The sequence below is a fragment of the Pituophis catenifer genome, unplaced genomic scaffold (genome assembly GCF_029215685.1).
Source record: "Pituophis catenifer annectens isolate HBS135680 unplaced genomic scaffold, rPitCat1.0.hap2 SCAF_1, whole genome shotgun sequence".
NCBI classification, from domain to species: Eukaryota; Metazoa; Chordata; class Lepidosauria; order Squamata; family Colubridae; genus Pituophis; species Pituophis catenifer.
The window spans coordinates 39793346-39816508 of record NW_027256881.1 but is presented as its reverse complement, the minus strand read 5'-3'; the positions used below and the strand labels follow the sequence as shown (position 1 = coordinate 39816508).

At 40.1% G+C, this 23163-nt stretch overlaps 2 protein-coding genes across 3 annotated transcripts in view; both read right to left on the bottom strand.

Moving 5' to 3' along the window:
- LOC139308645 (cullin-9-like) overlaps nucleotides 1–14497 on the bottom strand; it is a 51092-nt gene extending 36595 nt beyond the window's left edge. The window contains exons 1-9 of the mRNA XM_070932336.1: nucleotides 14466–14497; nucleotides 11140–11736; nucleotides 9270–9424; nucleotides 7293–7826; nucleotides 3995–4133; nucleotides 2495–2685; nucleotides 1259–1631; nucleotides 859–1051; nucleotides 118–325 (exon numbers count right to left, since the gene is read on the bottom strand). Of these exons, the coding sequence (XP_070788437.1) occupies nucleotides 118–325; nucleotides 859–1051; nucleotides 1259–1631; nucleotides 2495–2685; nucleotides 3995–4133; nucleotides 7293–7826; nucleotides 9270–9424; nucleotides 11140–11722 (2376 nt within the window). The 5' untranslated portion in view covers nucleotides 11723–11736; nucleotides 14466–14497. The remainder of the gene's footprint in view (nucleotides 1–117; nucleotides 326–858; nucleotides 1052–1258; nucleotides 1632–2494; nucleotides 2686–3994; nucleotides 4134–7292; nucleotides 7827–9269; nucleotides 9425–11139; nucleotides 11737–14465) is intronic.
- Nucleotides 14498–18711: 4214 nt separating this feature from the next.
- SRF (serum response factor) overlaps nucleotides 18712–23163 on the bottom strand; it is a 96409-nt gene continuing 91957 nt past the window's right edge. For both annotated transcript variants that reach the window (XM_070932334.1, XM_070932335.1), the window contains one exon: nucleotides 18712–23083. In XM_070932334.1, the coding sequence (XP_070788435.1) occupies nucleotides 22988–23083 (96 nt within the window). In that variant the 3' untranslated portion in view covers nucleotides 18712–22987. The remainder of the gene's footprint in view (nucleotides 23084–23163) is intronic.

The following is a 23163-nucleotide window of genomic DNA, read 5'->3' as shown; positions in this document are numbered from 1 at the left end:
TTGTTTAATATATACTTTATTTCCATTAAGAGTTAATGGAAAATTCTTCTAAAACAAAGAGATACACATACATCAAATTCCCACCAACAATTTATGTCATTTATATATTCAACTTACTGCCAAGCCAGCCTGCTGTACCAATGCTGAAGGAGAATATTCCTGCATGCAGCACAGCACAGCACGCACCCCGCCTTCTGTGGCAAAAAGGATTCGCCAATCGTACTTTGCCATTAACACATAAAGCAGCCTTAATGCTGTCACCATCAACAATTTCTCCTTCAGCTGGTTGCTGAGCAGCTCCACCAGCATTTTCACCATCTTCTCTCTGAGGAGCACAAAAAAGCTTTTAAATCTATAGTTTTGTCTTTATAAGTTGCTGAGCAAATAAAGTCCCAGGTGCTACCTCTAGTTTTTCCTAAGGAAAATAAAATGATTACTAGAGGACCAGATAAAAATCAAACCAGGAAAGCTGGAGGTAAGCTCAATAAAGAGAAGGACACTGAAAATTCAGAAGACTACGTACAAAGGTATATTTCTGTGAAAGAGACAGAAATATGCAACTATATATACAACTGACAAGGAGTGACTCCAGACTTAACAACTGTTGATAAGAAAGACAAAAAAGATCTGGATAGTGGAATTTGATGTACCTGTAGACAACAGAATAGAAGAAAAAGAACTGGAGAAAATCACAAACTACAAAGACTCACAAACAGAAGTAGAATGAAAAGAAAGAAAGAAAGCTGTTAAAAGAAAGCAAAGTTAATACCATGGAACTACAGATAATTTAATTAAAGACACTTTATAATGAAATACAAGCCTTCTATAACTATTGCATATTGAAGGAAAAAAACTGACCTGATTGAGGGTCCACTTTCTACTTTAATAATTTGTCTTTCTTGACCAGGTTCATCTTCTAAGATCTTGATTATGAATCTGAGTCCAGCCACCTGTAGTGCAACCTCAGAACTGGATTTCTGTATTATGTCTACAATATCTGCAAGCTTCTCCAGGGAGTTCCTCTTTCCCGACACCTTCCCACTGAAGAAAGCTAATCAATAACAAAGGACAGATCAGTAAAATAGACTCTTAGTAACTACCCAATTATGAAGTTTTTGTTAAACTTTTATTCTTTATTTTCCACAACAGCTGTATGTGCACCAAACTAGTTTCTGATTTTTTTCAACCCTACCCTCCCGCTCTTTCCTGCAATTGTTTGACATAAATGAGCTTAAATACATATCTTTTTGGCACTTACCTTTGGCTTTTTCATCTGGTATGTCTGGAAAGTTAAGTCCTTCTACATGAAGAAGTTTATTAATCAACTGTGTGTCAGTCTTCTCTGTTGTGGACAGCACTGGAGAAGACATTTCAGCAGTAACAGGCTCCTTTGGTTTTTGGGAAGCCATAGCTTCAGAAAAGCCATTATCTTTTACAGAGGTCATGTCCACACTTTGGCAACCTTGTTCTGAACTTCCCTTGCTGAGAGTGTATTTGAGATAGATGTGGGAATTCTGGAGATCATTTTGGGTGCAGCCTTGACAGTATTTGCTCAAGAGCGGCAAGAGTTTCCGAGCCAATTCTACTGATATTGACAGCTGAATCAGGCCCTCTTCGTCTAGTTCTGACAGCTTAAAATGCAAAAGACAATTCAGTAATAAGAAGTCAGTACATAGTGCTTCTCAAATCCAATCACAGCTATAAGAGGGTAAAAGAACCTGCTTGTCCAATGGACGATCCATATACTAGGGCAGGAAAGGGCACATTTGATCAGTTGGAGGCTGTATTTAAGCTTCTTGGCCCTATATAGAATCATGGGATCCAATGTATAAGAATCACTGGAAAGAATATTGAAAAAAATTTTCAGAGTTTTTAACGTTTATTAATTAGAATGATAGTGGCAGTACATGGTAATAAGAAGTTAAAAGCATTACCATTCTTAAACTTAAGCCCAACCCCTTGTAAAATAGTGCATTCTGATTCTTAATCTGCAAAATCGTACCATGGGAATGTGGCCAGTCTGACTTTCAACAGTACAATTCTAAATAATATGGGGAAGGGGGGGGGGACAAACAAGTCACTGGTTGTTTATGTCTTTATTAGGAAAAAAACACAGGAACTGCTCTTCCTGGCTGCCAGTTCACATTTCTTAATTCCTAAGAAACAGGAATGGTTGGAGGTGCCATTGCATTTTTCCTAATCAGATAGCAATAGCACTTATATATACTTCATAGTGCTTTAGATTCCTTCTTTAGCTGTTTACAGACTCAGCATATTGCCCCAACAATCTGGGCCCACATTTTACCAACCTCGGAAGGATGGAAGGCTGAGTCAACATTGAGCCACTCAAAATTGAACTCCTGGAGTGAGCAGTGAGTTAGCCTGCAGTGCGGTACTGCATTCTAACTACTGTGCCACCACGGCTCATTTTTTCCTAATCAGATTCCCGTTTTGTCCTGTTCCCTTCCTCCCAAGTTAAATTTGTTCCATTTACCTGTTCCTCATGATTCTCCTGGATGAACCGAATAATTTCCTGTTGTTCATGTTGCTCTAGCTTTTTAATGAAAAAAAGTAGCTCCCACCATTCAGCCCGGCTCAACATTCCAGAACTCTCATATAGCTGATCCACTAAGTATGGCAGGCAGTAAAGTCCTCCAAGAGGTTTGCAGTAAAATGTCTGAGTAGCTGGAGAGAGAGAGAGAGAGAGAGAGAGAGAGAGAGAGAGAGAGAGAGAGAGAGAGAGAGAGAGAGAGAGAGAGAGAGAAGGGGGAAGGAGGGAGAGAGAGGGAGGGAGAGAGAGAGAGGGAGAGAGAGAGAGAGAGGGAGAGAGAGGGAGAGAGAGGGGGGGGGAAGGAGGGAGAGAGAGGGAGGGAGGGAGGGAGGGAGGGAGGGAGGGAGAGAGAGAGAGAGAGAGGGAGGGAGAGAGAAAGCAAAAACAAACTTTTGAACTCAGAGACTTGACTGTCATTTGTCTACAGCTTGAGAAAACAGGATAACATTTGGAATAGTTCCCAGCCCTACAAAGAGGAGAGGTGATATCTGCTATTCTCCCTTCCAGCCCCCAGTACCAGCATTTCCATCACTCAAGATGGTCCTCCAACTCATCAGAGCAAATATGGAGGCAGCATAAGATACATCAGGGAAGAAGGAATGAAGATTTCTAACTAATTTGTTAGCAAGATTCTTCCTCAGGAACTTCTCATTTGTAGGCACTCTAGAATTCTACAGAAAAGAGTATGCTCAATCCTGATATTTGTTACATTTATTTACCACCTATCTCACCATATGGCTACAGATTCCTGTAAGCAAACAATTATTCAGCTGCAGAAGAATGTGAATTTTTCAACTAAAAATGCACACCTATTCTACACAAGCCAGCTGGGTGACTTTCGGTCAGTCACTCTCTTTCAGCCCTCTCAATCACAGGGCTGTTATTGTGAGAAAAGTAGGAAGAAAGTATGGTTGGATCACCTTACAGGGGAAATGGGTGACATAAAAATGTAATAAATAAATAATAAATATGTTCACCACCTTGAGTTATTTGTTAAAAGAATAAAGATGGGATAAAAATGAAATAATAAAATGAATAATAAAATAAATAATAAAATAAAATGCAACAAAACAAAACCATCTCTAATGCAGTTCAGAGAAAATAATATAGTGAAAAATGTAAGGCACAAAATAGCTGCTACTATTCAACTTTCAGTATTTGACTATATTTCATTTCTTCAGATGACAATGGATAAGGCTGCAGAACTAAGATATCTATTGTATAATACTTCAAACTAAGTATTCTCTTCTTTGATTTTAATCCTAATAGTAAGGTACAATCTAACCTAAAGTGTAATATTAGCCAAGTACACTTTTTTCTTTACACATCTAAAATTTATTATCTCACTAGTTAAAAGAAATGAGTAACAATAATGAATTCATAGCATGCAACAATCAAACTAAAATTACACATAATTTAGTTTGTAAGAACCTCTAATCTCACCTGTGGGTAGTTTCAGGTTCTCTGTTAAACTAGATACTTTTTCTTGTGCAGCATCCTCTTCATTTTGCTCCCCAGAGCCAATAATTTCTATCATGTGCCAGTGCACCCAATAAGTCTGGCCAGTAGACTGCCACGAAACCTGTGAAACAATGAACTGCATAGTTAAAGCCATCTATTCCCTCAAATTCTCCATGCCACAAAATAGCAGCTCTGAAATAAAGAAAAACAAACTCTGCCCAGCTTGTAGGGGACAGAAGTACTTATAATTTCATTTATGTTAATGATCAAAATAAACTGAATCGCTTTTTAGTATCAGTAAGCGATATAGTTTGGTCTGGTGATTAGAAAGCTAGAAAGCAGGAGAATGTGAGGTAGTCCTGCCTTACCCATGAAAGCCAAGTGGGTGACTTTGGATGAGTCACTCTCTCCCAGCCCAACCCACCTCATAGGATCGTTGTGGAGGGGAATAGGAGGAGGAAGATGTGTTGGACAGTTCCTATTGCTATTCAATTACTTCCAAATTCTCATAATCCCAATGGACATTTTGTCAAGACTTTTTGTCAATAATTGCTTCTTTCAGTTCTTGTAACTTCAGTGGTGAGATCAACCTTTCTAATTGCCTTATTATCTGTAGCTCTAGCCTCATTATTAGTTCTAATAATCATGTTTACTTTACTCCATCTAATATTGAATGATTTACTTTTCTTGCAGTCTAAGGTATTCCAACATTTTCTTTGGTACATTTCAAAAGCACCATGGTGGCAGGGTGGTTAGAATGTAGTATTGCGGGCTAACTGCCCACAACCAGGAGTTCGATCCTCACTGGCTTAAAATTGACTCAGCCCTGCATCCTTCTTATGTCGGTAAAATGAGAACCCAGATTGCTGGGGGCAATATGCTGACATTTGTAAACAACTCAGACAGTGCTGTAAAGCACTATGGAGTGGTATATAAGTCTAAGTGCTAATGCTATCCATTTTTCTTCATTTAACAATTTTTGATGATCCAGCTTTCTCAATCATATGTACCGTATATACTCGAGTATAAGCCGAGTTTTTCAGCACATTTTTTATGCTGAAAAAAGCATATAAGCCCCTCGGCTTATACTTGAGTGAAGAAAAAATGCCTTTTTTCCTGCAACCCGTTTTGGCTTCCAGGGGCTGCAGGGAGGCTTGCTAAGGCCAAAATGGGGCGTGGGGGGGGGTGCCTAGCAAGACTTCCTGCAGCCCCCTGGAAGCAAAAACGGGCTGGGGGGGGGGGTTCAAGGGAGAAAGAAACAAAGAAATCCTCACTGTTTAGGGAGATCCCCACGTGCACTGAGCTTGAGTTGAGAGCTTATTGTAATAGGCTGGCTGCTAGCTATCCTTGCTCAGGCTAAGCTAATCAATAGTGGAACTCTAAGAATGCCAGATGAGGAGAAAGGGAGGGAGAAAGAAAGAGAGAGGATGGGGAGGGAGGGAAGGGTAAACCCTTTTACTCACACTTCATCCTCACTGTTTGGGGATCCATAAATTCACTGAACTTGAGTTGAGAGCTTATTGTAAGTGCCTGCACTAGCTATCCTTGCTCAGGATAAGCTACAAAACGTTTCAAAATGTCTGGCTTTTCTTCCTCCTACCAAAGACCTTCTCAGGGTCTTCAGAGAAAGGAGAAAGGGAGGGAGAAAGAAAGAAAGAGAGAGAGAGAGAGAGAGAAGAAAGAAAGAGACAAAGAAAGAAAGAGAAAAAAAAGAAAAAGGAAGGGAGAAAGAGAGAGAATGCAGGTATCTCTTAACAGAGGCTTGAACTTGCCTGAAATTAGATCAAGCCCTACATCACTTAACCCAATATATCAGATTAAATTGTTATTGAATTATTTTTGGTATATATACTACATTCTCTTGTGTAATTTAGTTATAGTGTAGTTTACACTATGCACTTACAGAGCTAGTTTACTGTTTTTCTTTGAAATAAATATTCAAAAACATTTAACCTACTGATGCCTCAATTAATGTAATTTTATTGGTATCTATTTTTATTTTGAAATTTACCAGTAGTTGCTGCATTTCCCACCCTAGGTTTATACTAAGGGTGTAGGTAGCCTATAGCTAGGCTTATACGAGTCAATAAGTTTTCCCAGTTTTTTGTAGTAAAATTAGGTGCCTCGGCTTATATTCGGGTCGGCTTATACTCGAGTATATATGGTATGTATAAAAGTCACCTAAGCTCATGGAAACATATGGGCTAAAAATTGTACCCAATACATTAAAACAAATAGCAATAACCAAAGTTTCAGACAACTTTAACATGATTTCACTTAGGGACACACTCCTAAATCAGAGCCTGGGGAAAAAAAGCAGCAGAGCCAGGGCAACTTGAATCTCCAGGCGCCAGGGCAACTATTCCAGGGGGTAAGCAGTGCAAACAGAGAAGGCATCTCCTAGGTCCGTGATGGCGAACCTATGGCACGGGTGCCACAGGTGGCACGTAGAGCCATATTGGTGGGCACGTGAGCTTAGCTCCGGCATGCATGCGTGCGCCGGCCAGTTGATTTTCAGGCCTTCTGGATCCACCAGAAGTCAGGAAAAACACTGTTTCCGGCCTCCGGAGAGCCTGAGGGGGTGGGGAAGGCCGTTTCTGCCCTCCCCAGGCTCCTATGAAGGCTCTGGAGCTTGGGGAGAGCGAAAAATGGGCCTACCGGGCCCACCGTTCCATCGCATGCCAAAAGCAGGGGGAGCATGGGGGGGCGCATAAAATTATGGATGTGGGCACACATGTGTGTGCCTGCCCCGCGCTCCTCCCACTTTTGGCACGCGATAGTAAAAAGGTTAGCCATCGCTATCCTAGGTCCATGATGGTGAACCTATGGCACGTATCTCAGAGGTGGCACGCAGCACACACGTGCCAGAATCCGGAAGTGCAGCTGGCCGCCACACACATGCCAGCTGCTCTCTTCCGGGTTCCGGTGCTTTGGTACGCGTGTGCGCTTGAGCTCCAGTTTTGGCACTTAGTGCCAAAAAAGTTAACCATCACTGTCCTAGGTCCTATCAGATGACATGGCTTTAAAGACGGGAGGTGATCAAGCCTACTCTTCTCAATCTTATTGGACAGGAAGAGACAATGAGAGACAAGTAGTGCATTGCCTGGCCCCTATGCCATGAAGGGCTTTATAAACAAGTATTGGTTGAATTGCAGCTGGCTGCTCCTGTAATAATAAAAAGGTGGTGGTTTTTAACTTAACTTTTATACCAAACAGCATTACAAAACCAAACTACCAAGACACTGGAGGAATTTAAAGAAAGCTCTACCCCTCAACCTACCTGCACAGGAGGCATTCCACTATTGCTCTGACGAAATTCACCCTCATCCCCAGCATCAATCTCCTCGTATTCTTCCAACATCCGCACAGTCATTCCTGGCTTGAGATTCTCCTGCACATACTCAACATAGCTGCTGCGACTGGAAAAATCTGACAGAGTCAAAAATGTTTGTCCTTGCTTTTTTCTTGGTGAAGGGTTGGAAGTTAGTAAAGGCACCTGAACAGCAGTACAAGTGGAACCCTTGGGCTGGAAGATGGATCGAATAATTCGAGGCTGGGTATTCGTCAGAGAAAGAAGTTCCCTTTCTTGGCTGCGATCCCAGCCCATGACCCGGACTAGCTCTGAAATCAGGTTAGCCATGGCCATGCTGAAATCAAATTCTCGCTGTACCCGGCTTTTTTCCCCGAAGCTTGAACTGGGTGCTGAAGAGTCCTGATGATCTCCTCCCAGTTCTGTGGTACTGTTTAACTTGTCCATAAGGGAAGTGACACATAGGTAACGCTTCACTAGAGAAAACAGCAGCTTCCCTGGAATCTGAAAAAAATACAGCTTATTATACCAATAACTAAAAAAACATATATTTTACAATTCTATCCCAGTAAGCAATACAGTTGGAGTCCAAGAAAGGCTTAGGTCATGGAATTACCTCCAAATATTGTGAATCATCTCCATCAACCCTAGACAGATTGTCAAATTCCATGTGAAGTTATACAGGTAGTCCTTGTTTAACATCCACTTGTTCGGCAACTATTCAAAGCTACAAAGGCACTGAACGAGGAGAACTTACATGGGTCCTCATAGTTGTGGTCAGTCCAGTCTCCAGTCACATGATTGTAATTCACTTACATGATTGTAATGCACTTGGCAACCAGCTCACAATTACATTGTTGCAGTCAAGTGATCACCATTTGGAGCGTTCACTGCTAGCTTCCAACAAGCAAAGTCAATGAGGAAGCCAACAGGTGATCACAAATGGTGATTACATGACTGTAGGATGCTGCGGCTGCCTGTTATTCACCTAACAGCAACTGGGACTACTGAAATTGCTGCCGTAAAATGGTATAGTCACATGATATTGCATTTTATAACTGCATTGCTTAGCAACAGAGTTTGTAGTCCTGATTACATTAATGAACAAGAATTATCTGTACTATAAAACATCTGGATAGCATCAAATTTGTCAGTCGTATCACATATCAGTTTCCATTAAGTGAATAACAACCATCACATTTTTTATATATTTATATATTTACTTGAGGAGAGGGGAATTATATGGCCATCCCCATGAATGCTGCATGGCTACCGACAAGTCAACCAAATCAATATAATAAACACATAAATCAATCAAATAAAAAAATCTGAGTTAAAAATCAAAATACAATAATTAAGACACCACATAACAAATCACCCACACCAACCACATCCATACAGCTTGGCACCCAGGGAAAATTCAGGCCATTTCAGCTGAGGTATACTGTTCCATAGGGCAGGTGCAATTCCTTAGTCCTACAAGGTAGCACTGTTCAAAGCCTGTCAGATGGGCAGAGACTCTCAGAGAAAGGCAGCCCCCACAAATGTATGTGCCATGCTTTTTAAAAGTGATCACCACCTTGAATTGCACATAGAAGACCCTGAGCCAATGCTGCATCTAAAATGATGACATAACCCAGGCAAACCCTATGCATCCAAAGCCGTCTAGGCCACTGAAGCTTCTAAATGTTTTTCAAGAACAGCTCTGTCTAAAACATTTGCAGTAATCCAGTAGAGAAATGACAAAGCTGTGAAGGATAGCGGGTAGGATTTCTGGTACAGAAATAGGTACAACTGGTCATCATCTCATGAATGCGATTTCCCTTAGCTTTGATTTTAGACTATCCTTCTTTCATGAGATATTCATATATAGCCTTATATTTTGCAAACACCTCTTGAAAAAAGAAATCTTGATACCCATATCAATTCCAACCCAAAGGCTGGTACCTGAGGGAGATGAATCCCTTCAAAGGACATACAGTGCTCTTCAGAGGATGTAGTCTCAGCAAAAAGCTCCAAGAGAGTGTAACGACTGTCAAAATCCATGTGCTGTTCAATGCCATCTTGCTGGCTCAGGGACAAGAGAACATAAGCTCGGCTTCCTGAAACCAAAATAGCCATGCTTAATGTGATCCTTCACTAAATTTTATTTCTCCAAGATTACCTATCTACTTGCATGCTGAAAATCTATTCAGCTCTAGACATACAGTATATTTGACATAGCAGAGAACTGAAGGTATATCATAAATACAAGGCATATAATTTACATGAAATTGGTAGACTAATATTCATGGTAGATATCTTACTTTTTCACAATATTTTAGCTAGCAATAATAACTAAGACAAGCGGCATTGCAATCCTCTTAAAATCATGTCACAATACCACTTAATACCACAATACCATATTGTTTCAAATATACTAGTCTCGTGTTTACAAACTTGTTTTCCTAATTTCAAGGGCTCAACCTTATTTCCCCATAGATGACATCAGAGATAGCTAATATCCTAAGAGGAAACTAACTTGTTAAATGGACTGAGAAACTTAATAGCTCCAATATCCTCTTCATAGTTAAAATAGCATGTCCAAAAGACACAAAGTGCTGAGACTTGTAGATGGAATGGACTTTGGGCTTGAGGTGGAAAAAAATGAAACTTTGATTTTGGGTTTTAGATAGGTTTGTTGTTATAGAAATGGCTAGATTATACTATTATGTAATAGTAAAAAGTTGATGTTTGATGTTATTTTATTCCAGTGCACCAAAGGGAGTCAGAAGTCAATGCCTTTTTCTCTTTCCCCCCTTTTTCCCCACACGTTTCCCTTCCCTTTACCCTCCCCATCTTTTCTATTTTCTTTTATATTTCTATACTTACAGTATTAATATATATAAACTAAAAAGAGGGAAAAAAGAAACTTAATAGCTTCAATATCCTCTTCATAGTTAAAAAAGCATGTCCAAAAGACACAATGTGCTGAGATTTGTAGATACAATGCAAAAATCAGCAGCCAGCCAATCATCCTAAATTTATGCTGCATTTATTTGTTCAATATTTTTCAAAAAAATGCCTGATCAGTATGAATGGGGCTGCAAAAATGTCCTACTCACTTATACAGTTGAAATGGTGCCATGATGACATGTGGGAAACAGCCATTCATGAAAATGAAAAGGGATTTTTTTCCCACCAAAAAGAAACTGTTGCCTTCAAGTTCCAGCAGTTTAGATGAACAACTATATTTGTAACATTATTTTTGTATCACTGCTAAGGTAGAAACAAATAATCTGTTGCCCAAAAGCATGTGCTGTAATTGCATGGGTAAAGAGCCAATCTGGGAGCGGCCCTAGAATAGACACTGGATTCAAAAAGCCTTATTCGTGATTAACTTTTTCCATTGATTCCAACAATTTTATTCAAATCTTGAGTAAGCATAGATTTGCTGGGTGACTTGCCCAGTGACTCTTTCTTAGTCCTAGGAAGAAGGCAATGGCAAATCTCTTCTGAAATCTTGCCAAGAAAACTGTAGGGACATGCCCAAGCAGTTGCCAGGAATCAAAGCAGGCTTGAAGGCAATGAAACAAAAAACAAATGCTTACAGAGTAGATAGCAGCAAAGAACTCACTGGGAGATACTCTGCACTGTTTCTTTGGTGCTATAAAATTATTGAGCTTGTTTATTAGCAGAGTGGAAAGATATGCCAAGTAGGAAAAGTTTTGATTTTCTCCAGGATAATATACCTTAATATATCTCTCAAATATGACAGGACTCAAAAACAGATTGAATTACTGCAAGAAAGCTCATACACCTCAATAGGCAACCTCACCTGCATCATGAGAAGCCAAAGCTCTCAGCATCTTGCCAGCACTACGACGAATTTGCTTCTCTTCGTTACACAACATCTTCATCAACAGGTCTAAAGCACCTGTTTCCTTAAAGACACCTGTCAATGAGCCAATGCTGGCATAAGCACTGAGCACATGGACAGTATTAAGGATGGAGGACTCCGGACCACTTGTCCTGGCCATCTGTCGATTAGCACGCTGTACCAGGTTCCTGACGTCAGCCTTCATTTCATGCAAGGAAGCTTCATCCACTGTGACATCAGATGGGAATGTGCTAGGTGATTTCTCCTCTTTTACTCGCTGCCCCTCAGGCTTCCTCTTGCCCAATAGTGTGGGGCAATTAGCATAAACTTCTTCTGCTGACATCCACATAAGAATATTATCCATTTTGTTCTCAGTTGAAGCAGCATGGGAGGTATTTTCTACATTGTCATCTAAACTCAGGATGCTCCAGCGAATCAAGTATTCAGTATGTCCATCGTGTCCACGACGTTGGCGGATTAGCTCCTCAGCATAAGCTTGTAGTTTTGGCCCAAGATTTCCATTCCTCTTTTCACCCACCATGATGGAAAATATATCTATGAAAAAAGTGTAAGAAGTTAGAGTGTAACTTGAAAAGTACCAAGAAAACCAGGTAAGGAATTTTCAAATAATTAACATTCACTTGATACATTTAGAAGCATTGTTCTATTTCAAACGCATAAGTAACTTTGCTGCAAAACACATCAGAGGCATCTTTTCGGCAGAGGCAAAAATCTTGTCTTAAAAAGACAAGATTTTTGTCTACAACATTTCTCAATTTTTTCTTTTATATAAACATTTTGCTCTAAACAAGCTAATAAGTTTTTTTTAATTTCTGTCCTGGAACTCTAGAGTGATAAAATGTTTTGCATTCAATGATTTTTTAAAAGAAATATTTGGCATAATTAAAGTAACAGCATCCGTTACCCACAAAAATCACATTGTTAATTTCTTCTAAGAAAGTATACAACTGTATGAAGACAATTCTTCCTCTTTCCTGCTCATTTAAATCTCATTTAATTTTGGGCTAGAAAATAGAAAACTTCAAAAACTGAAAATATACTTAAGAACTCCAGTAAAATGGCACTGAGGAAATTGTCTAATAGGAGCACTTTTACTCTTCCAATTTTGATGATTCAATTTATGTTTAACCTGCAATCTTCCCATTACCCTTTTTATTTTACTCTACTTCTGTTATCCCCATAGAAGTCACAGACCCACCCAGAATACTAATTATACTTTCACTGCTGAGTCTACTAAGGCAAATGGAATTTAACAACAGTGACTTGGCATTTAAGAAAAGAACAAAGAAAAACCTTTAAAGACCCCTTGCCTGAACCCACAGGAGGAAAAATGAATAGTCTGGAGGTTCTCGGAGTATCACAATGTTTGACTATTCTTTGTCTTACTTTTTCTTGATTTTAAAGCAGTGATTTTTAAACTGGGGCAATTACTCTAAAGGGATAATTTGGCTGGGGGGTAATGGAGCAATTTGTAATTGTTTGATTGGGAATTTAGGATCCATTTTGAGATTCCTGCTGCTGAGACACTTCTGTAAAACAAAGTCTGGTTTGTTTTTTGTAGAGATGCTATTATTTAAGAAGGGGGGGAAGGATGATTGGGTCAGTTTAAAAATCATTGCTTTAGACAGTTAAATTGTAGATTATGGCTGATAGACAAAGTTGTGTCACAATTATAATGGCTGAGGGGAAAGGGTATACTATAGTATTTGTTGGATAGTTCCAGCTGACAGAGAGGAATATTCAGCATTAATGATGTGGCACCTAATATGGAGGATAAATTAACATATAAGAAGAAATAAAGACTTCCACTACCAATGGAACATATGACTGAGTTTTGACTCCTTAAAGTCTGGAGACAACTGGTGGGTGTGTAGTTCATAAGACTGAAAAGCAAATTCTGTACTGCAAACTCATATCCCATACTTTTATTTCCTCAGTTGAGTGCTTTGAACTTTAAACTTCAACAGAAAGGGATCACTTAACCCCATAGATCAGATGGAATCAGGAATTTGGAATATCATGACAATCATGGCCAACAAATTTAATAAAATAAACAGAAAAAATAAAATAGTATCAAAAATAAAAAAATGGAATGTATAGAGATGGTTATACTTACAGTATAAAATATATTACAAAACACAAGGATGATAGACTGGATGGTTCCTGTACTGCTTTGGCATCTCATTAGTTCCTTAGGGATATCTATGAATTAGGCACCCAATGTTTTAAACTGCATTTATCTAAACTAGCTCAAATTTCAAAAGTCAGTAGAGAGACATTTGGTTTGCCAGAGAGACCCAATTAAGGAAAAGCAAAGATTCATATGAATAGTACAGCAAACGATGTAAGAAATATAATTTACAAAGACTCATGAACTGATAGGAAATAAACCATCTCCTTTACTCTTAGCAGCCTGGATTCAAGAGAGATTTTAGCACAATCAGTCAAGCGAATGTCTGATACCAAAAAGGTTGACTCAGCCTTCCATCCTTTCTAAAGTAGGTTAAATGAGGACCCAGTTTGTGGGGGCAATAAACTGACTTTGTATAAATATACAAAAGGATGAAGGCTATTGCTTAACGCATTGTAAGCCGCCCTGAGTCTCCAAAGAAGGGCGGCATATAAATCAATTTTTTTAAAAAAATGAATGGAAAAACCTTTCTGGCACTTCTTTACGAAGCCTCTATTCATCCTTTCAACTGGCAAACGGAGCTGGATTATTTGGGGGGGGGGGGGGAGGGAGAGAGACCTGTTAGCCGCAGCCATTGATACGCTCTCTTTACACAGTAGAGGCAATGCGAGCACACAATATACGAAATAGATTCTGACTCATCAAATGAAGCAAGAAAATGTACCCTTGTATTTTTTTTTTTAAAAAAACAAACTTTTGCCCTTTCGTTTTCAGTATAGAAATCTTCCTCAGGCTCCCTTTTTTGTCCCCGTATTCAGAGAAACCTCCCAGCCCGCGCCCGTTACCAGAGGAAAACGAGCAATATTCTAAGTTCCGTTTTCACACTCTCCTCCTTTAATGGGAAAAGGAAGGAAGGAAGAAGGGAGGGAGGGAGGGAAAGGGCGGGAAAAGCGGAAGAAGGGAAAGAGCCACTACCACCCTCGGCTGCACAGCCAGGAACTGTTTTGTTTGCCTAACCCTGAAGGTCGCCGAGCGGAGACCATCTTAGAAAAAAGCAGCCGGGGAGAAACGAAAGGCGGGAACGAAAGGGAGCCAACCTCTAGTACGACACCCCCCCCCTCCCACTCCTTACCCGACTATCGAGGGCAGCAACGCGCCTCTCCCTCCTCTCCCTGCTCCTTCTGCCGGCCACTTCTACCGCTTCGCGAGTTCCGGGTGATTAGAACGCATGCGCAACAGCCCCCCCCCCCGTGCACGCACGGATCCGACTCTTTTAGACTCTCTTCCGTCGGCCGTTCTACGGATCCATGCGAGGGACATTTTGGGAGCGGTTAAAGCGGCGGGAATAGAACGTGGAAGGAAGCGGTCTTGATGAGTCAGTTCTTCTCTCGATGCGAATCCTTCGCTCTGCCTGGGCTGCTGTTGCTGAAAGGAGCGTGCGCGCTGCCGTAAGCGGCAATCCCCGCTGAAAAAGGCTGTCGTGGTTGACAGTTTGCAGCAGCTGTTTTATTACTCTTATGCCATTACTGCAAATAAACGCGATAAGCGACACAGAATAACTATTGGAACATTACATCGTAGTTAATAAAGTCAAAAATATGGAAAGTTTGAACTATATAACTATTGCTTAAGTTACTATTGCATTGTAAGCCGCCCTGAGTCTCCGGAAAAGGGCAGCATATAAATCGAACTAATCAATCAATCAATCAATCAAATAAATAAATAAATAAATGATAAATATAAAATAAAATAAAATAAAATAAAATAAAATAAAATAAAATAAAATAAAATAAAATAAAATAACCAGGAGGCGTAGAAACTGACAGATGAAACAAGAATGTTTATTTTACAGCACTTTCCTAAATTACGAAGAAAGTGGAAAAAGAACAAGCGGTACTAACTGTTCTTTCCTTTCTCTGGCTATAATGCATTAGATGTGATTGTCAGGGCTCAACAGAAGAACCACACACTTATAAATAAGAGGAAAATTAAAATCACTCTAATTTTCTGTATCCTTTATCCTTACTTTATGCTTCAACAGTCTTGGATGTACCAAAATCATCATCGTCATTTTAGCTATTGTCTAGCCACTGCAGGATGAAGGTTTCTTCCTCATGTTTCCAACCAATATGGTCCTTTCAAAAGAAAAGAGCTTTCTTTTGCCAATGGGGCCTGCAATACTTGCTGATATTATCGAAAGTAATTACTAAGTACCAAAGTAATTAATAATAAATACTGTTGTCAAGAATTCCTAAGTATCATCTCTTTTCATCTGTTGTTATAATTAATTAGTGACTAATATCCAATGCCTAGAGAAGTTAAACTGGTGGGTGTTTGAGATAATATCTTTGTGGAGCACTGTGCTGAAAGATGTGTCCAATTCATGCACATTTAGAGTTTAGACTGAATCGTGTGGTTTACAGCAATGGCAACTACACCAACCAATCACCAAGCTTCACTGAAACAGTGGGTAGCTTTTGCCTTTTAGGATTTGCTAACAATAGTAAAGGAACCAATTTTCAAGAAATATACCACAGGCTAGCACTTGATGGAATAACAACGAAAGCCTTGAAAAAGGCTACACAAATCAAGACTTGTCCAGGTAATGGTTTTCCCTATGAAACTCTATGGAAGCAAAAGTCAATTTTAAGTTCTCATTTGAGGTACAAATGATCATGCTCAAGTTCCGTTATTTTGGATACTTATGAAGACCCTTGAAAAGTCCATAATGTCAGAAAGGTGGAAAGAAAGAAAAGAGAGGACAACTTGCACCTATGTGGTTGGCCTCAGTTACAGTGATAATGGATGCATCAGTGGAACACTTAAAGGACCAAGTTAAGAACAGATCATGGAGAAGTTATAAATGCATGGTTGCAAAGAATTAATGCCATCTTGATAGCACATAATTAAAAATTAAACAAATCCAGCCCTTAAAATTTATAAACGTGAAACTAATTGTGGTTTATCCAAGTAAACACAGATAACAAAACCATGCCTTAGAGAGATATGTGAACTAACAAAATCTCACATATCCTAAATAGAATCTAACTATAACCAGCCAGATTCAATTATGTCTACTTTCACTAGAAATGACCAAATGACCAAATCTGTCATCCGCCCAAAAAGAGGCAGTTTATCATATAGAACCCCAAAGTATTCCAAACCAGTACATTTTTAGATAATTGTTCAATTTTTAAAAAGGCTTTTGTACATTTACTACTTATATAGAGTGGGAATTTCAGCTTACATGGCAAGCTGTTAGACACAGAAGTTTTGTCCCCTTATACATCTGGCCAACTATAGCATTTATTGGAAATCCATTAATTAGAGGAAAAAATCTTGGGAGTTTTCCCTATCCACAAATTCTACAAATTCTTTTGCTTTACACTTCTCATTTGTGATATAGTTGTAAATAGTTGTATATAGCAGGTGATATAGTTATGATATAATTATAGCAGGTGATGGTATCTAGCCAATCTTAATTGTTCTAGTAAAAGCTTGGCAGAGTGGTCCTGATTAGTAGCCAGATGGGAACTCACCAAGGAAGCCCCAAGTGTAAAGGAGTAAGGAGCTTCTTCCTTGGAGAAGGAATGCAAGAATGGTTACATTAAAAAGGGGGAGGAAGAGACAGTAAAAATGAACCTCAAGATAAACCTGCTTTCATTCTCTAAACCATAAATAGGGACAGCGGGAATTTTTTACCAGATTTTCTAAATGCTGTTATGTATCTTATACTATTTGATTTCCAGTAATACTTGAGCAAATGGAGCAGGCAAACCAAATATAGAACTGTATTTGACATGCTGTATCTCTTATCAGAACAATTGACTTAACTATTGCCTGTTATTTTGTTTACTGGAACCCCAGCTTTTGTTCTTTGTACTTTGGACTTTATGTAAAGAGACAGGCACTTATCTTTCAGGAGCATTTATATTTGCCAAAATCTGCATGCAAGTAGGCAACAGACACATATAAGAAAGCATATCAAAATTGCAAGGGAGGGGGATATTTGGTGTGGCTTTCCACTACATTTTTATTTTCAACCCATCCATCTAAAAGCTGGACTCCAGATTTTGATTCCTTTTGTTACCTAGTAAACTAATTCCATCATCTTTAATTTGTCATTGCCAGCTTCTGTGGATTCATCTGGTCTTCCATCAGGCGCTGCTTGCTCATGAGGAGCCCCCATGCCCCTTGCATTCCAAAACTGTCCCTTTCTATTCTCCCCACATCCTGATGGACAGGAGAGAAGAATATGAAGTGGAATGTATTCTGCAGATGTTTTGAATATCTTATTCAGTACCCTGAATATAAAAGGTCATGGGAAAGTACAACAGATGTCCACACTCCATATCTTGTACATTGGTTTCCTCCGAATTTTTTCCATACAGCCCTTCCCTGTAATCTGCCACTACTATAAATGACGGGGGGGGGGGGGGGGGGAAGAGATTTTCCAGCTCTGTGTGGCAAGTTTTCTTTAGTGACCTGTAATAACGCTGGTGGGGGTGGGGGGGCTGTCAAGCAAGCAGGAGTGGGTGGGGAGCAAGTCTATAGTTGGTTCCCATAGCAACTTTGCAGTGTCATTTTCATGTGCAGAAGAAGAGAGGGAATCTAACCAGGGAGATGGTGTGGAAGAATAAGTAGCTAAACTTGAGGAAATGCAAGAATATCAACAGATCTGGAAAGGAAGAGGCAGTGCAAAAGAAACTCAGGAATAATGCTGCCTTGATTTTTTTTGCTTTAAGAGGGGGTGGAAGAGATGCTATAAAGCAGAAGTCTTCAAACTTGGCAGCTTTAAGACTTGTGGACTTCAACTCCCTACGCTCCCTATGCAACTATGCTGGCTGGAGAATTCTGGGAGTTGAAGTCCACAAGTCTTAAAGCTGCCAAATTTGAAGACCTCTGCTATAAAGCTTTCAAAATTCTGCTGAATCATAGAGTTCTTATGGTATCTGTTTCTTGACTTGATTTATCTTGAAGGACTGACACCAAAGTTGTAGAAGCTGAAGACTGAAAAGCAAACTGGGGGTAACAGTGAACCACTTCTACATTCTTGCCAAGGAAACAGCAGAGATACATCCATGCAGTGATCAGAAGTAGACTTGACATGGAGACTTTACCTATTACCTATAGATTACACTTCTCGTCTCATGCTACATTTAAGCCAGGCAAAATCCCCCTCCTAGATCTCAACCGATCTCCATTTCCTCCTCTACTATGAAATTATTTCTTTTAATATGCATGCTGTTAACATCACAGATCATTGCAATCGGTTACTCGTTTCCAGTCTGTAATTATTTATCATATTTCTTCATTGGCACTCTCCCAGAGGACTCATGGCAGTTATTGGTCAAAGAAGAATATTTAAGACACAAAGGTTTGTGCACAAAATGATACATTTATTGAAAGATTATTTTTTTTAATACAAAAGAAAGCTCTGTACATAGTACTGCGATTACTGTCACATCCTTCCAGAAACACAACCCTGGAAATTAACAAACCACACACACACAGCCACTCACACACGCACATACACACGCGCACACATGCGCACGCACGTGCACACAAAAAAAAAATCCAAAAACAATCGGTAAAGTGAACTAAAAATGTCACCACACAATAAATGCCATTTCATCCCTGATAAGTGTTCTTACAATTCAACACTTTAATCACATGCAACATTAGCGTTTAACCTGCAGGTACTTTTTCTGTAGGAGGGAGAACTTCCTTGAGGTGAAGGATGAGTATCAAGTGTAGAATCCCCAATCATAAAATTAGTACAGTATCATAAAAAATAGATAATTCTTGATTTTAGCCTCTCGACTCTATTTCAGCAGAGGATTTTTGAATTAGCAACATGATTTGAGAATTACTGTTTTGCAGGTGTGCCTTTATCCCGAGCAACTTCCTAGTAACAGCCGAGGAATTCCTTCTTGGAGAAAAAAAAAATCTACATACAGAAAAACAGCTATCAATTAGTGGTGTGTTGCCCCCGGTTTGGACCAGTTCACAAGAACCGGTAGTAAACCGGCAAGAGGCTCCGCCCACTGACCCGGACGTCATCATTGGTGATTGCATCAGTGGTGGGTTTCAAATTTTTTTACTACCGGTTCTGTGGGCGTGGCATGGCTTGGTGGGCATGGCAGGGAAAGGATACTGTAAAATATCCATTCCCTCCCCACTCCAGGGGAAAGTTACTGCACAATTCCCATTTCCTCCTAATCAGCTGGGAATTGTGAGGCAGAGAATAGATGCGGGCAGGGCCAGACAGAATTTTTACTACTGGTTCTCCGTACTCAAAAGTTCTGCTACTGGTTCTCCAGGACTGATCAGAACCTGCTGCAACCCATCTCTGGATTTCATGCGCAGAAGAGCATGTGTGGGCATGATGTGAACCGGTAGTAAAGGTAAGTAGAACCCACCCCTGCTATTAATGTATAGATAAAGTTCCATTTGCATGGCAAATCTTTCAATACTCCATATCAGAATTAGGGGAAAAACAGGGGTTGTTGAAGATTATTCTGCTGACAAATGTTTTCATCAGTGGGTAGATATCACTGTATATAAATCATTGTTCCATTATTGCTGGCAATGGAAGAAGACAGTTAACCAAGCAACTTTTTTGCCATAAGGTGTATCTGTTTTAGGCTAGAGGGCAAAGAATAATCGTTCAGCTGCCTTGACTGCCTTTCTTTCTCATGTCACTGATCTAATGAAGATGTTTAAAAACCTGCATTTTAATTAAAAAAGGAATGAGGGTTAAAACAAAGGGATACTTTTGCACCAGTCTTGGAAACTTCACTAGTGAAGTTAGTGCTGGAGAACTACCAGTAAATTTAGATTGGTTGTAATATACATTTAAAACAAAAGAACTGAATATACCATTTCCTTTCAAACTGCAACTAGTTCGAGAAATATACTTTTCAATGTTTTCTGACATTTAAAACCAAAACAAACAATAAATGTAACCCATCAGAGAAGGTTTTAAACAAGTTACCCTAACATTCTCTTTGAATCAGATTTGAGCCAGATTTGATGGAGCTTGAGTATATTTTCATAATGTGGCCATATGAGCTGAAGATGCAAACAACAGTAGTACACAACTTCAGTTTGGCTTGAATGGCCATCCCAGGATTTGTGTGGCTTATTGATCTCTGCATCCCAAAGTGGAAGGGGCATGGCCCATTTTAGAAACGGGTGCAAGGTTTTTAAAGATGGCAAATGGATGCCTTAAGTATCCATAAGGATAAAAATCTCTACTTTGTTTCAAGACCAGACAAAAGGACCAACAAGTTGGTTCCATCTATTCCAAGTGTGACTCTGGCACTACAAAGGGAATGCTGATGCAGTTGCATGTGGCTTCCAGGTAGTACTTTTTGCACAGCTAGTAAAAGCCCTCTCCTCCCCACTGGTGCAACCTTTCCACCAAAGCATGATTCAAGTGCTAGGGACAGAGACATGTTTAAACGCTAATGTTCATGGAAACAATTTCAGAATATTACAATACAAATTTAAAAGGGCCCTTTCTTCTCCTTTTTTTCATCGCTGCCCCATCCATGGCCCATTTCCCCCCCACCCCAACTACAAACCCCATGAAAACTGTACAGGAGCCAGACTTTAATTCCTTTAAGAATTACATAAATACTGAGTTTAACACTTAGAAAAATAAAGTCTTTTTTTTTCAAGGCTTCTTTTGTCTTTTAATTAAAAAAAAGGAAAGAAAGGAGTTACAATAGCTGCTTTCTTTCTCGAAAAGTCTGCAGCCTCCTTAATCCAAAGCTGGCCCTTTTTTTTTTTTTTGGGACGGGCAAGCGGGGGGGGGGAGTGTTTATAAGAACCACTGACCTGTTCTGGGCTGAATGAAATGCATGATTGTGTGCAAACAAATGATCCAATAACCCAGCCCTTCCTCTCTATTCCGCATCTCTTTCCATTCTCCATTATAGACTAGCAGTCCTCCTGCAGCTTCCCCTTTTAAATGTGTTACGATATATATTCATTCCAGAACCTCCTGTTTGAAGCGTCATAAATTTTTTTCTAAAGAACGTGGACACAGCAGTGGCTTCACAAAGAAATGGGAAGATAAAGGATCACAAATGGTTAAGCGTGCCCCATCCCATCTACCCATTCCCAGGCTGTAGGTCTCACAGGTGCAGGCCAAACATGCTTCATGATGGTGGCGCAACATACCATCTCATTTCCAGGGCTATCTGAGAAGCAAACAAATGCCACAGGCTATGTTACATCATTGTATCCCAGACTGGTTATAGTTCATTTCTGGATGCAATTGCCTTGGGAAACCCTGCTGAGTTAAGTTTAAATACTTTTTCTTAAACAACCCTTATTTGTTTCAACTTCATTCCTTAGCACTAGCCTTCATCAACCTTTTTCAATCTTTTAGTCGACAATTCCCAGCATTGCCAAAAGCTAGTGGATATGGAGTTTGGAACCCAATACATCTTGGAGAGCACCAGTGGGGAAGGCTGTTTTATACCTTCCAAAATTAAAATAATAATAATTATTATTATAACATGTCTGTAGCTCTTCCTTCTCAGGAAGAAAAAAAAATCAGCAAAACTCAAGCATTACACAAAATGAAGCCTGCTACTGGGCTTATGAGTTGCTGAGTGCGTTTCCAAGAAAAAAGGGAGATGGGTAAACAATTCTTGTTTGGGCTGTAAGATGTGTATACAGCCAGACTAAATGGGCAAGAAGCTGCTCCAAGTCAGTTCCTATGCAACAAAAAAAGAGATTCCAAGGGAGGGATACTTTAAGGGTAAAAGGAAATCCAAGATGCTCAGTTGCTCCAGCTGGAATGCCAACAGGAAGAACCCTCTCTTTGCCAGCCAAGAATAAAGGCAAGCCAACCCACAATGCATCATGGATTGCTTGAAGGCACAAAGCTGCAGCCAGGAAGTGACCTGAACTGGAATGGGGGAGGGGAAAGTGGTGACTGTCCCAGCTGTGTGTGTGTATGTGTGTGTGTGTGTGTGTATGTGTGTGTGTAAGGATATCAGGGCTATGCCTGAAAAGAGACTACCTTTTTTCAGAATGGCTTCGCAGCCTTCTGGACTGCAGCTTCTTCCCACAGCCTCAATTGCTCTGCCTAGAGGTTACAAACTAAGGACATTCAAGGACATTCTTATGTATCAGAAGCAGCAAGGCAAAGAGAGAGAAAAGTTCCCTCCCTGGCAATGGAAACAGAGGGAAGGTTTTATACATGGCAGAGCGAATTCTCCCACTCATGAGAGAAAGTTTCTTTGGCTGGAACAAGAAGGAAAACAAAACAACAAACAAAAAGAACAGTAAATGCAGTGTAACAAAGTCCCCCTACAGCCCAGGCTCAGCTTCCTGCTGCTGGCCTTGCAGCCACTTTTAATATGTATCTATGTACTTCTGTGGGTGCTTTTGTGGATGGGGGTGTCAGTGTAAAGTGTGAGAAGAAAACGTGTAAAAGGCAACAATAAATAAGTGATGGAGTCCATACAAAAATAGGGACTGCCGAGATCCTTGTGCAGCTTGAGGAGTGCCATAGATCCAGGGCCAGATGCAGCATAAAGCTGGGAGGCGTAGGCGGTGGCATCTGCTGGTTCATGTTGGGGTGCTGGGTACACACGTCTTCCCTTCCCCTCACCAGGTCCCTCCCAAAGTTGCTCAGTCACTCTTGGAACTATGTGATGCCTCCAAGTTGACCACCTGCAGCTCTGTCAAGTTGGCAGTGCTGCTGCTCTGCTGACCAATGACAGCCATCTGCAGAAAGAAAAGAACCAATGAAAGAAACAGTCCCTTATGGGCGAACACCAAACATTGCTCTGGGTCTCACATAGGTG